The sequence below is a fragment of the Ornithorhynchus anatinus genome, chromosome X5 (genome assembly GCF_004115215.2).
Source record: "Ornithorhynchus anatinus isolate Pmale09 chromosome X5, mOrnAna1.pri.v4, whole genome shotgun sequence".
Taxonomy (NCBI): Eukaryota; Metazoa; Chordata; class Mammalia; order Monotremata; family Ornithorhynchidae; genus Ornithorhynchus; species Ornithorhynchus anatinus.
The window spans coordinates 27,979,261-27,992,178 of NC_041753.1; the positions used below are offsets into that span (position 1 = coordinate 27,979,261).

At 53.9% G+C, this 12,918-nt stretch overlaps 1 protein-coding gene across 2 annotated transcripts in view; it reads left to right on the top strand.

Moving 5' to 3' along the window:
- Positions 1-1,835: 1,835 nt before the first annotated feature.
- DMXL1 (Dmx like 1) overlaps positions 1,836-12,918 on the top strand; it is a 153,342-nt gene continuing 142,259 nt past the window's right edge. Inside the window, exon 1 of one of the 2 annotated variants that reach the window (XM_029056093.2) lies at positions 1,836-2,031. In XM_029056093.2, the coding sequence (XP_028911926.1) occupies positions 1,945-2,031 (87 nt within the window). In that variant the 5' untranslated portion in view covers positions 1,836-1,944. The remainder of the gene's footprint in view (positions 2,032-12,918) is intronic. The other variant, XM_029056092.2, reaches the window with a different exon arrangement.

Genomic DNA, 12,918 nt, shown 5'->3' on the forward strand with positions numbered 1-12,918 from the left:
GTATAGGTTAAGTGCTTACTACGTGCCTGATTCTGGCATTCGTGAAGCGCGTACTGGGTGCCGAGGACTGATAATAATAATGTCGGTATTTGTTAAGCGCTTACTACGTGCAGAGCACTGTTCTAAGTGCTGGGGGAGATACAGGGGCATCAGGTGGGCCCACGTGAGGCTCACAGTCTTCATCCCCATTTTACAGATGAGGGAACTGAGGCACAGAGAAGTTAAACGACTTGCCCACAGTCACACAGCTGACATGAGGCAGAGCCGGGATTCGAACCCACGACCTCTGATTCCAAATAATAATCATGTTGGTATTTGTTAAGCACTTACTATGTGCAGAGCACTGTTCTAAGCGCTGGGGGAGATACAGCGTCATCGGGTTGTCTGACATGGGGCAGAGCCGGGATTCGAACCCACGACCTCTGACTCCAAATAATAATGATGTCGGTATTTGTTAAGCGCTTCCTATGTGCCGAGCACTGTTCTAAGCGCTGGGGGAGATACAGGGGCATCAGGTGGGCCCACGTGAGGCTCACTGTCTTCATCCCCATTTTCCAGACGAGGTCACTGAGGCCCAGGGAAGCGAAGTGACCTGCCCACAGTCACGCAGCTGCCAAGTGGCAGAGCCGGGATTCGAACCCACGACCTCTGACTCCCCGGCCCGGGCTCTTGCCACTGAGCCACGCTGCTCCTCCCCGATCAGATACAAGCTAATCGGGTTGGTCACAGTCCGTGTCCCTCATGGGGCTCACGGTCTCGATCCCCATTTTACAGATGAGGGGACTGAGGCCTCAGGAAGTTAAAGTGACTCGGCTAAGGTCACACAGGCAGACAGGCGACAGGGCCGGGATTCATTCCTTCAGTAGTATTTATCGAGCGCTCACTATGTGCAGAGCACTGCACTAAGCGCTTGGAATGGACAAATGGGCAACAGATAGAGACGGTCCCTGCCCTTCGACGGGCTCGCGGTCTAATCGATCGGAACCTCTGACTTTTCCGCTTAGCCGCCTTCCTTCTAGTGACCGGCCCAAGGTCACACGGCAGAGGCGGGATCAGAAGCGGGTCTTTCCGACTTCCGGGCCGGCGCCGTAATCACCATCACGGCGTCCGTTAAGCGCATACTCTGTGCCAGGCACCGTACTGAGCGCCGAAGCGGGTACAAGCCAGTCAGATTGGACAGAGTCCCCGTCGCACGTGGGGCTCCCGATCTCCATCCCCGTTTGACAGATGAGGGAACCGAGGCCCGGGGAAGTGAAACGACAGGACCGAGGTCACACGGCCGACAAGCGGCGGGGCCGCTTCAACGACGGTCACCGTCGCTCGGAAGTGCGCATGCTCCGCCTCGGCTGAAGCATTGCACTCTGGGACCCGTAGTCCCGCCCGGCGCGGCGCCCCGTCACGTGCAGGGGAGCCCGCCCACGTGCCCCGCCGCCGCCCAGTCGCCCACCCTCGTGTCGGGGTTGCGCACAGACCGGTCGGAGGGAAGGGCCGGGATTGGGCGGCAAGAAGAGGCGGGGCCAGGGGTCGGAGAAGAGTCGCGATTGGTTGGCGGGGAGGGGGGCGGGGATTCGGGCCGGGCAGAGGCCGGGATGATTGGCTGGCGGGGAGGGGGCGGGGACTCGGGCGGGGCAGAGGCCGGGATTGGCTGGCGGGGAGGGGGGCGGGGCCTCGGGCCGCGGAAGGGCCGGGATTGGCTGGCGGCGAGGGGGGCGGGCTAGAGCCCTTTCTTCCCTCCGTGGGTCCGGCCGCCCGGCCGTCCGTCCGTCCGGCTCCGGGCGGTGGAGGAGGGAGATCGGGGCCATGCAGAAGGGGAAACGGGCCGGGGCGGGGGGGCAGGGCCGCCCGTGACAGGTGCGCGCGGGCCCGGCGGCTGCGTGCCGACGCTCCCCCCCCCCCCCCCCGGGGGACGACGACAGCGACGACAGCGACGACAGCGACGCCGACATGAATCTGCACCAGGTGCTGACGGGCGCCGTGAACCCCGGGGACCACTGCTTCGCCGTGGGCAGCGTCGGCGATCAGCGCTTTACGGTCAGTCCCCCCCCCCGGCGATCGATCGATCGATCGCTCGATCGATCGATCGCTCGCTCTTGGAACAACCGTACGCATCGAGCGGCACCGTGTGCGGAGCGCTGTGCCGAGCGTTGGGGAGAGTACGGCGCAATCGACTGCGCTAAGCATCCGGGAGACTTCAGTGTAGCGATCGTTCCTATTGAGGGGTTACTGCGTGCGGAGCACTGTCCTAAGCGTTGGGGAGAGTACAGTCTAGCCAGAAGAATAACGTGGGGATGTGTTAAGCGCTTACTATGTGCAGAGCGCTGTTCTAAGCGCCGGGGGAGATGCAGGGTCATCGTGAGCCCGGCAGAGGGCAGGGACCGTCTCTATCTGCTGCCGATTTGGCCATTCCAAGCGCTTAGTCCAGTGCTCTGCACATGGGAAGCGCCCAGTAAATACTATCGAATGCATTGGTCCATTCCAAGCGCTTAGTGCAGTGCTCTGCACATAATAAGCGCTCAGTAAATACTATCGAATGCATTGGTCCATGCCAAGCGCTTAGTCCAGAGCTCTGCACATAGGAAGCGCTCAGTAAATACTATCGAATGCATTGGTCCATGCCAAGCGCTTAGTACAGAGAAGCAGCGTGGCTCAGTGGAAAGAACACGGGCTTTGGAGTCAGAGGTCATGGGTTCAAATCCCAGCTCAGCCACTTGTCAGCTGTGTGACTTTGGGCAAGTCGCTTCACTTCTCGGTGCCTCAGTTACCTCATCTGTAAAATGGGGATGAAGACCGTGAGCCCCACGTGGGACAACCTGATTCCCCTGTATCTACCCCAGCGCTTAGAACAGTGCTCGGCACATAGTAAGCGCTTAACAAATACTAACATTATTATTATTATTATTACAGAGCTCTGCACATAGTAAGCGCTCAGTAAATACTATCAAATGTATTGGTCCATTCCAAGTGCTTTGTACAGAGCTCTGCACATAGTAAGCGCTCAGTAAATACTATCGAATGAACTGATCCATGCCAAGCGCTTAGTACAGTGCTCTGCACATAGTAAGCGCTCAGTAAATACTATCGAATGAACTGGTCCATGCCAAGCGCTTAGTACACTGCTCTGCACATAGTAAGCGCTCAGTAAATACTATCGAATGAACTGGTCCATGCCAAGCGCTTAGTACACTGCTCTGCACATAGTAAGCGCTCAGTAAATACGATTGAACGAATCAGGTTGTCCCACGTGGGGCTCACAGTCCTCATCCCCATTTTCCAGATGAGGCCACCGAGGCCCAGAGAAGTGAAGTGACTTGCCCACAGTCACACAGCTGGCAAGTGGCAGAGCCGGGATTCGAACCCACGACCTCCGACTCCCCAGCCCGGGCCCTTGCCACCGAGTCACGCTGCTGAATCGAGCGGTGACTGTGTGCTAAGCGCTTGGGAGAGGACCGTCTAGCGATCGTTTCGAGCGGTTACGGGGTGCAGAGCACTGTGCTAAGCACCTGGGACAGTCTGATGTAGCAATCATTGAGCGGGGACTGTGTGCACAGCACTGAGAAGCAGCGTGGCTCAGTGGCAAGAACCCGGGCTGGGGAGTCAGAGGTCGTGGGTTCTAATCCCGGCTCTGCCACTTGTCTGTGCTGTGACCTTGGGCAAGTCACTTAACTTCTCTGTGCCTCAGTGACCTCATCTGTAAAATGGGGATTAAAGCTGTGAGCCCCACGTGGGACAAACTGATCACCTTGTATCCCCCAGCGCTTAGAACAGTGCTTTGCACATAATAAGCGCTTAACAAATACCGCCATTTATTTTATTTTATTTTATTTTTTTTTACTGAGCGTGTGGGATGCTAAGGTGTAATAATCATCGAGTGGTTACTGTGGGCAGGGTACTATAGTAAGCGCTTGGGAGAGTTCAAAGTAACCGTCACTGAGGGGTCACTGCGTGCGGAGCACTGTCCTAAACGTTGGGGAGAGTACAGTCCAGCGATCGATTGTGTTGACCGGTGACTGTGTGCGTAGCATTGTGCCGAGCGCTTGGGAGAATTCATTCAGTAGTGGGCAGGGATTGTCTCTATCTGTTGCCGAATTGTACATTCCAAGCGCTTAGTACAGTGCTCTGTCCATAGTAAGCGCTCAGTAAATACTATTGAATGAATGAATGAATCCATTGAGCGCTCAATAAATACTGTTGAATGAATGAATCTATTGAGCGCTCAATAAATACTGTTGAATGAATGAACGAATCTATTGAGCGCTTACTATGTGCAGAGCACTGTACTAAGCACTTGGAATGTACAAATCGGCAACAGATAGAGACAGTCCCTGCCGTTTGACGGGCTCACAGTCTAATCGGGGGAGACGGACGGACGAAAACAAGGCAACGTGATCACGATAAATAGAATCAAGGGGATGGACACCTCATTAATAAAATAAATAGGGTAATAAAAATGAACATATACAAATGAGCACAGTGCTGAGGGGAAGGGAGAGGGGGAGGAGCAGAGGGAAAAGGGGACGCTCAGTCCGGGAAGGCCTCTTGGAGGAGGTGAGCTCTCAGTAGGGCTTTGAAGAGGGGAAGGGAATTAGTTTGGCGGAGGTGAGGAGGGAGGGCGTTCCGGGACCGCGGGAGGACGTGGAGTCTAATAATGGTATTGAGCGGTTATGGTGCTCAGAGCACTGCACTAAGCACTTGGGAGAGTTGAATGTAGCAATCGTATTGAGCGGTTACTGTGTGCAGAGCACTGTATTAAGCGCTTGGGAGAGCACAGTGTAGCGCCAATCGTATTTAGTGAGAAAGCGCACTAGAACAGTCAATCGGTGGTATGTATTGAGTGCTTACTATGTGCAGGGTGCTGTCCTAAGCACTTGGGAGAGTACAGAACGACAGAGTTCATTCAGTCGTATCTATTGAGCGCTTACTCTGTGCAGAGCCCCGTACTCAGCACTTGGGAAAGTACGATTCGAGAGAGGCAGCGTGGCTCAGTGGAAGGAGCCCGGGCTCGGGAGTCAGAGGTCATGGGTTCTAATCCCGGCTCCGCCCCTTGTCAGCTGTGTGACTTTGGGGAAGTCACCTAACTTCTCTGGGCCTCAGCTACCTCATCTGGAAAAGGGGGATGAAGACTGCGAGCCCCTTGTGCGACAACCTGATTACCTCGTATGTACCCCGGCCCTCAGAACAGTGCCTGGCACATAGTAAGCGCTTAATAAATACCATCGTTCTTATTACAGTTCAGCAGTCAAGTTGGTGGATGTGTTCCCTGCCCACAACGAACTTCTGTAGACCCTCAGGGTGGCACGTTTGGGCGAGACCGGACCTGGCCCGGTTTTGTCTCGTTCATTCATTCGATCGTATTTATTGAGCGCTTCCTGTGTGCGGAGCATTGTACTAAGCGCTTGGGAGAGTACAATACCATATTCCGGCTTCCCCAGTAGTCCATCTGGGAGTCCTTCTCTGATTTTTTTGCAGGGGGGCCCCGGGTGGGAAGGAGGCAAAATTGGAGCCCCACGGCTGGGTCGAGTGGGTTCATGCATTCAGTCGCATTCATTGAGCTCTTATTGTGTGCAGAGCACTGTGCTAAGCGCCTGGAAAGTACAATTCGGCAACAGATAGAGACAATCCCTGCCCGCAACGGGCTCACAGTCTGCGAAGCCTTGATTCCCCAAATTGCGATGCTGTAGCTCACCTGACCTCCAAGAGGTTATTATCCGTTTTGGGAAGCCTTGCAATTGCCTTGATTCCTGTTTCCACAACAAGTGCCTAGTACTTTTCCGAAGGGGGGCGGGATCTTGAACAATTGCTGTTTGTAATTCCAAGTCAATGAAGGATGAGGAGAAAGGGTTCTAAAGATAGTCGGCTAAATCCGTTTTTCATTTCCATTTCAAAATTTGCAAAAGTTTCTGTTTCCGGTTAGCGAGGGGTGTACGCTGGTAAGCGTCGGCGGCGAAAGCTTAATTGTCGTAAGCGATTACCCGGAAAGTGGAAGGAAAAAGTATCTTCTGTGATTGCCGCCGATTCAAAACCGTACGACGGTATTTAATCAGTCAGCGGTATTTATTGAACGCTTACTCTGTGCGGAACACTGTACTGAGCTCTCGGGAGAGGGCAGTAATTAAAGAACGGTTTTAACGGGAAGTGCCGTACTAATTCGTGAGTGGCGTTTTCTGTGCCACGGAACAGATCTTCAAAATATACTCTGAAATGATTGCAGGGGTCTTTCGGTAAATACATCCAAGAATGTGAAAATTGACTTGGCAAATCGAACGATGGCGTTTATTCAGCACTCACTGTGTGTACCGCGCTGTACTGCTTGTATGCCCGTCTACTTGTTTTGCTGTCCGTCTCCCCCTTCTAGACTGTGAGCCCGTCGTTGGATAGGGATTGTCTCTATCCGTGGCCAAATTGTACTTTCCAAGCGCTTGGTAGAGTGCTCTGCACACAGTATGCGCTCAATAAATACGATTGAATGAATGAATGAATGCATCCCTCGATGGTATTTATTGAGCGCTTACTATACGCGGAGCACTGTTCTAGGCACTCGGGAGAATACAGTTCCGACGGAACTAGCAGACACGTTCCCTGCCCATAACGAGCGTACGGTCTAGAGGGGGACTCTTGAACGTCTAAATTTCCGTTTCTTTGTCGTTTAGCAAGAAGCAGGGTATCCTAGTGCCAAGAGCCGGAGCCTGGAGTCCGGAGACCTGAATGACAATCCCGGCTCCGACCCTTGCCTGCTGTGTGACCTTTGGCGTGTCGCTTAATTTCTCTGTGTCTCAGTTTCCATACCTCTGACAGTGAGGATTAGATATAGAGGAGCAGTGTGGCTCCGTGGAAAGAGCACGGGCTTGGGAGTCGGAGGTCGTGGGTTCTAATGCCGGCTCCCGCCGCTTATCGGTTGTGTGACTTTGGGCAACTCACATCACTTCTCTGGGCCTCAGTCACCTCGTCTGTAAAATGGGGATTAAGACTGTGAGCCCCACGTGGGACAACCTGATGACCTTGCATCTACCCCAGCGCTTAGAACGGTGGGGCTTGGCACATAGTAATTGCTTAGCAAATTATTATATTATTAATTATATTATATTATTATAATTATTATTATTATTACTAAGTGCTTGGAAATGAAGTAGCCGCCCCTTTCAGACGTGTCTCAACAGTTTTAACGCTACCCGTGTCCCCTCGAAATGTACGGAGGGAAGTGAGCAGATAGTTACCGGAAGTTCGACAATCTTGCCTATGACTTCAGACCGTCAAAATAATGATAATATAGGTGACGCCAGAGAAGACCTGGGGTTTGCAAAATGAATGCAGAAGCAGCGTGGCCTAGTGCGTGGAGCACAGGCCTGGGAGTCAGAAGGACCCGAGTTCTAATTCTGGCTCTGCCACTTGCCTGCTGTGTGACCTTGGGCAAGTCATTTAACTTCTCTGTGCCTCGGGTACGTCATCGGTAAAATGGGGATTAAGACTTTGAGGCCTATGCGGGATAGGGATTGGGTCCAACCTGATTAACTCGTATCCACCCCAGCGCTTAATACGGTGCGTGGCCCACAGTAAGAGCTTAACAGATACTGTTGTAGTAATAATAAATAATGTTAGCGTGAGCATTCAGTGCTCTAATAATAAGCCTTCTCTTCAGTCTCAGGGAGTTTGGTGCCAGACTGCGGTGTTCTAGCGTATCGAATCTTATTTTTTTTTTTCACCTTGCAATTTCAAGAATAGTGTTTTTCTTTTCTTAAAAAAAAGAAATCCGATGATCATCGGCCGATGTTTCGAATGTTCGTGGTGCCTGCTCTTCTAAGCACCGTATAATAAAACCCGCATGTCCTGAAAATCCGGGGCTCAGCCCAAGTCAAGCATAATGAGTACGAGCAAGTACCTAGCCCAAATCCCAGCGCGCTTCTGGCTGGGCCTGACCCGGGTCGCTGAAGGAAGCGATTGCACATGTGTGATTTCCCCATGCACAACAGCCCAACTTCCACCCGACGCTAACCGGATACTCATCCTGGCCTGACGTGTGATCCGAGTCCATCCCGTTCTTCCTTAGTCCAGAGCAACACTCCTTTCCTTCTTCCTCGGCTTCTGCAGGGACAAACAAAAACACACACGCTTGGTTTTGTGTGTGTGTGTGTGTGTGTGTGTGTCTATACTCAAGAATACGAGTATTTATCTTTGCTGAGTTCAGGGGTTACGCTAAGGCCACAAGTAGCTATTTCTTTTCGTGGTTGTGACTGAAATAACTGTCCTTTGGCCGGTTGAAATGCCTAATGCTGGCCTCCATTTTGCTTGTCCGTCTCATGATCTGTCCAAAGCTTCTGCCCCCAAAGAATCACCCACTCCCGATTTCCACAGGCCGGGTTAGTTTGCCTCTGTTGTTTCGTAGCAGTTTTACTTCCTCCATAGTAGGCTTATCTGTGAACCCTGCTTTTTAGGTATTTTTTTTTTTAAACTTGGAGAATACCACTGACGGTATGTACCGCCTGAAACGTTCCTTTGGTTGAAAAGCTCAGGGGTCTTCTGGCCTTTCGCTCTCAGTTGGGTAGTGGGAGGGGAGAAATAATAATAATTGTGGTATTGAGCGCTTACTATGTGCCAGGCACCGTACTGAGCGCTGGAGTCGATACAAGCAAATCGGGTTGTACACAGTCCGTGGCCCACATGGGTCTCCCAGTCTCTATCCCCATTTTCCAGATGAGGAAACTGAGGCCCAGAGAAGCGAAGTGACTTACCAAAGCCAGAAGCAGACAAGTGGCAGATCCGGGATTAGAACCCATGACCTTGTGACACCCAGGCCCGTGTCCTATCCGCTACGCCCCGCTGCTTCCCATTATGCCACGCTGCGACTAGCCCCAGAATCAGGAACTCGACCAGCATTTAGAAGGCGCCTCTGATTTTCCCACTCTCTCGGTAGACTCGGGTAATCAATAGTATTCGTTGAGCGCTTACCCCGCGCAGTGCACAGTGCTTGGGAGCGTTCAAGATGTGATCTCCGACCTGAAGGAAATCATAACCTAGCAGGGGGAGCGGACCCTAAAACCCATCACAGGTAGGCGGAAGCAACCGAGTGGAAAAATACGCGCACAGTCCGTGTCTCGGGTGGGGCTCACGGTCTTAATCGCCGTTTTACAGATGAGGTCGTCGAGGCACAGGGGACCTGGCCAAGATCACACAGGTTGGACACAGTCCCGTTTCCAAGTCGGCAGGGCCAAGTTTTTCAGTTCCAATTCTGTGAGCCTTTGGGGTTGGCATCTTAGTATCTATCAAGCTCGAGAGACGCCTTTGGGGAAGCGGAAGTGCCAGAGCGGCTGCGGGGAGTTGCCAGATGAATCAGGGCCGGAGGAGATGGGGATTTCAGAAGGGTCCCGAAGACGGGGAGAGGTTGGGGGGGGTTCCAGGCGGAAGGGAGGGCGCGAGCGAGAGGTTGGCCACGAGCTGAGAAGGAGGTCAGCATCTGGCTCGGCTTGAGCGGAGCGTGCGAGGCATTGCACGGTGGAAGAAGGGCGAGGGTAAGCGGGGGGAGAGAACCCATGGAGTGCCTAAAGGCTGACGGCGAGGAGTCTCACCGTGATGTGGGGGCGGATGGGTGACGGTCGGACGACTTTTGAGGAGCGGGGAGAAGTGCGCAGGACTAGAAGCAGCGTGGCTTAATGGAAAGAGCATGGGCTTGGGAGTCGGAGGACGTGGGTTCTGATTCCGGCTCCTCCACTCGTCTGCCGTGTGACTCTGGGCCTGCCGCTTGACCTCTCTGAGCCTCAGTTACCTCATCTGTAAAATGGAGGCGACTGTGAGCCCCATGCGGGGCAGCCTGATCACCTTGTATCTACCCCAGTGCTTGGAACAGTGCTTGGCACATAGTAAGCGCTTAACAAATGCCCTAATTATTATTATTATTATTGTTATTATGGAAAGACAGCAGAGGGAAGTGTGGCCTGGAGAGGGAAGAGGCCAGGAAGTCCACAAGGAGGCTGATTGCGGTAGGCGAGTTGGAATGCGATCGATCGGTGCCTGGACCAGCTTGGTAGTTGGGATGGAAAGGCCGGGACCGATTCCGGAGAGGTCGCGAAGGTGGAGCGGGCGGAATTGGGGGACTAGCTGAATATGGAGGTCGAAAGACCAAACTCGTCTCAGCAGCTCGAGGCACGGGACGGTTTCCCTCCTAGGGTTTACGTGGATCCCCCTTCTACCCTGTCCTACCACCTTCTCGCCCGTGAAAGGAATCGGATGTCCCCTCTACTCCCTAAATCGTCGTCGTCGTTATTGTCGCGTGGGTTCAAGCGCTTACTGTGGGCCAAGCACCGTTCTGAGCGTCGGGGCGGGCACGAGCTGATCAGGTCGGACACGGTCCCCGTCCCACGTAGGGCTCCCGGTTTCAAGAGGCGGGAGAACGGGTATTTCATCCCCATTTTGCAGTCGAGGAAGCCGAGGTGCCGAGAAGCGAAGTGACTTGCCCGAGGTCCCACAGCGGACCGGCGGCGGAGTGGGGATTAGAACCCAGGCCCTCTGGCTCCCAGGCCGGTGCCCCGCCGAATAGGTGGCCGGCCCCGGCAGGGAGGCTTGGGAAACCTGTTCTTCCCCTGTTGTTTTTACAGCAGTTGTTCTTTAAGGCGGTGGGGGGAGAAGGCACCAGACTGAAAGGCCAAGGGGCAGGATAGGGGAATGCAGGGGAAGCAGCCTGGCCTAGTGAGTACAACGCGGACCCGGGAGCCAGAAGGGTCTGCTGTGTGACCTTGGGCAGGTCACGCCACTTCTCTGGGCCTCGGTTACCTCGTTTGTAAAATGGAGATGAAGACTCTGAGCCCAATCCCTCATTCTGCTCAATTCAGTTGTATTTATTGTGTGCTCACTGTGTGCAAAGCACTGTACTAAGCGCTTGGGAGAGTACAGTATAACATCAGACGCATTCCCTGCCCAAAACGAGCTCGCAGGCTAGAGGGCTCCCCTATGTCCAGACAGACATTAATGTAAATAAAGAAATAAATAGATAAATGACTCCTGGGATTCCCCCACATCCATTCTGTCCTGGGCTAGAAATTCTGCAGAGACTTGGGGCGCACAGGCAGTCTTTAGTCATCTCAGTTACCTAATCCTCCCATAAGGCCGACCCTCCCGACTCGCCCGTTCAAGTGGCAACGTATTCATATCGAGGAGCGTAGTGAAGCGTTAGCGCAATTCAGTCGTGACCCACGTTCGTGTAACGCGCCACATTCGACAGCCGTAAGGTTCCGTGCCTGGAGACCGGGGACTTCTGTGCAAGATCTGGCCCTCGACATCAGGATGAGAAAATCCGAGTAACCGATTTATCTATGCAGAGTTCAAATTTGCATAGGGTATTGATCTGGGAAGCGAAACATTTCACAGTGTCTTCTTCTGGCCTCGGAAGGGAGGTGGAGGTTGAAAGCAAGACAGCTCCCCACAGCTCTCCAGAAGGGTTTTCCCTTTTCCTCCCTCTCGACGACCGCTTCGCCCTCTTCCCCGTCTTCCAGTTGACAGACTGGGAGCCTGTGAGCCCATCTTCTAGACCGCGATCCTGTTGTTCGGTAGGGATTGTCTCTATCTGTTGCCGAATTGTGCTTTCCAAGCGCTTAGTACAGTGCTCTGCATCCAGTAAGCGCTCAATAAATACGATTGAACGAATGAATGACAGGCTACAGATGCTCCAGAGACCATAGGAGGGGATCTCGAGTGACTCTGTCGAGATGTCTAGGGCGGTAACGCGAGACTTCCTGTTTTCTCATAGTCTCTCCGGTGCTCAGTACAGTGCGCAGCGCATAACGCTCAGTAAATTGCACTGACAGCTAGATCGCTCTGATTTCTGTGGGCTCCCAACCCTAATGAAGTCAGTCCCCACCCCGAGGGACGAGATCATTGAGCTCCAACAAACGAGAAGGCAAGGGTCACGCCGTGCCTCCTCAGGGAAGTAGCGTGGCCCAGTGGATAGAGCACAGGCTTGGGAGTCAGAAGGACCTGGGTCCCGGCTCCGCTACCTGTCTGCTGCGTGACCTTGGGCAAGTCGCTTCACTTCTCTGGGCCTCAGATCAGCGCTTAGAACAGTACTTGGCACATAGTAAGCGCTTAACAAATATCATCATTATTATTATTATTCTCTCATCTCTCAAAGGGGGATTAAGACCGTGAGCCCCATGTGGGACCGGGACTGCGTCCGACCTGACCAGCTTGTGTCTACCCCAGAACTTAGTACAGGGCCTGGCAGAGGGGAAGTGCTTAATAAATGCCATTTTTCAAAAAAAGGGCACGTCGTGACCCTGACCCGTACGAGCCTCGGGGGCTGCGATAACGACCCGAGGAGTGAAGGCCGATGCCCGTCTCCCCGAGAACTGTGACACTGCAAACGCTGGCCTGTATCTAGGCTGGTCTAACTGTGGGAGGAGAGACAGCTCTGACCCCGATTCGCTGCCCTTCCACGGGGCGCCCAGAAACGTCTCGTGGAGCGGACCGACGCCTCCCTGACTACGACGAGGTGGGCGTTTAGAGGGCTCGGGGTGCCCAGCCAGGCCTCGGAGAGGCCGCGCGCCAGGGGGGTGTTGTGGGGAGAGGTGGACGGACGGACGTCCGCTCTTGGGATCCCCGTCACCTCGGCCCGGCGGATCGTAGGCTTCGGCTTTGTCCCCATCCTTTCTACTACATCTGGTCTCCTCTCCGCTTCGCTCCTCTTTCCCGCGCCCCACCCACGAGCACCCCGAACCGAGAACAACTTTTGAAACTGGCAAGGCGCCCCGACTCTCCTACTCAGGGAAGCGGTCGAACCAGTCCCGCCGGGGACCGAGGCCAGGGATTCTCTTCCCACTCTTGGGGCGCTCCTGAGAAACCATTCCAAGGCCTCAGAACCCGAATGTTCTCATCCTGAAGAGAGGGAATGGCTGGTTCATCCGAGGCCTTGAGGTTACCTACTCGCGCTTTGAGATC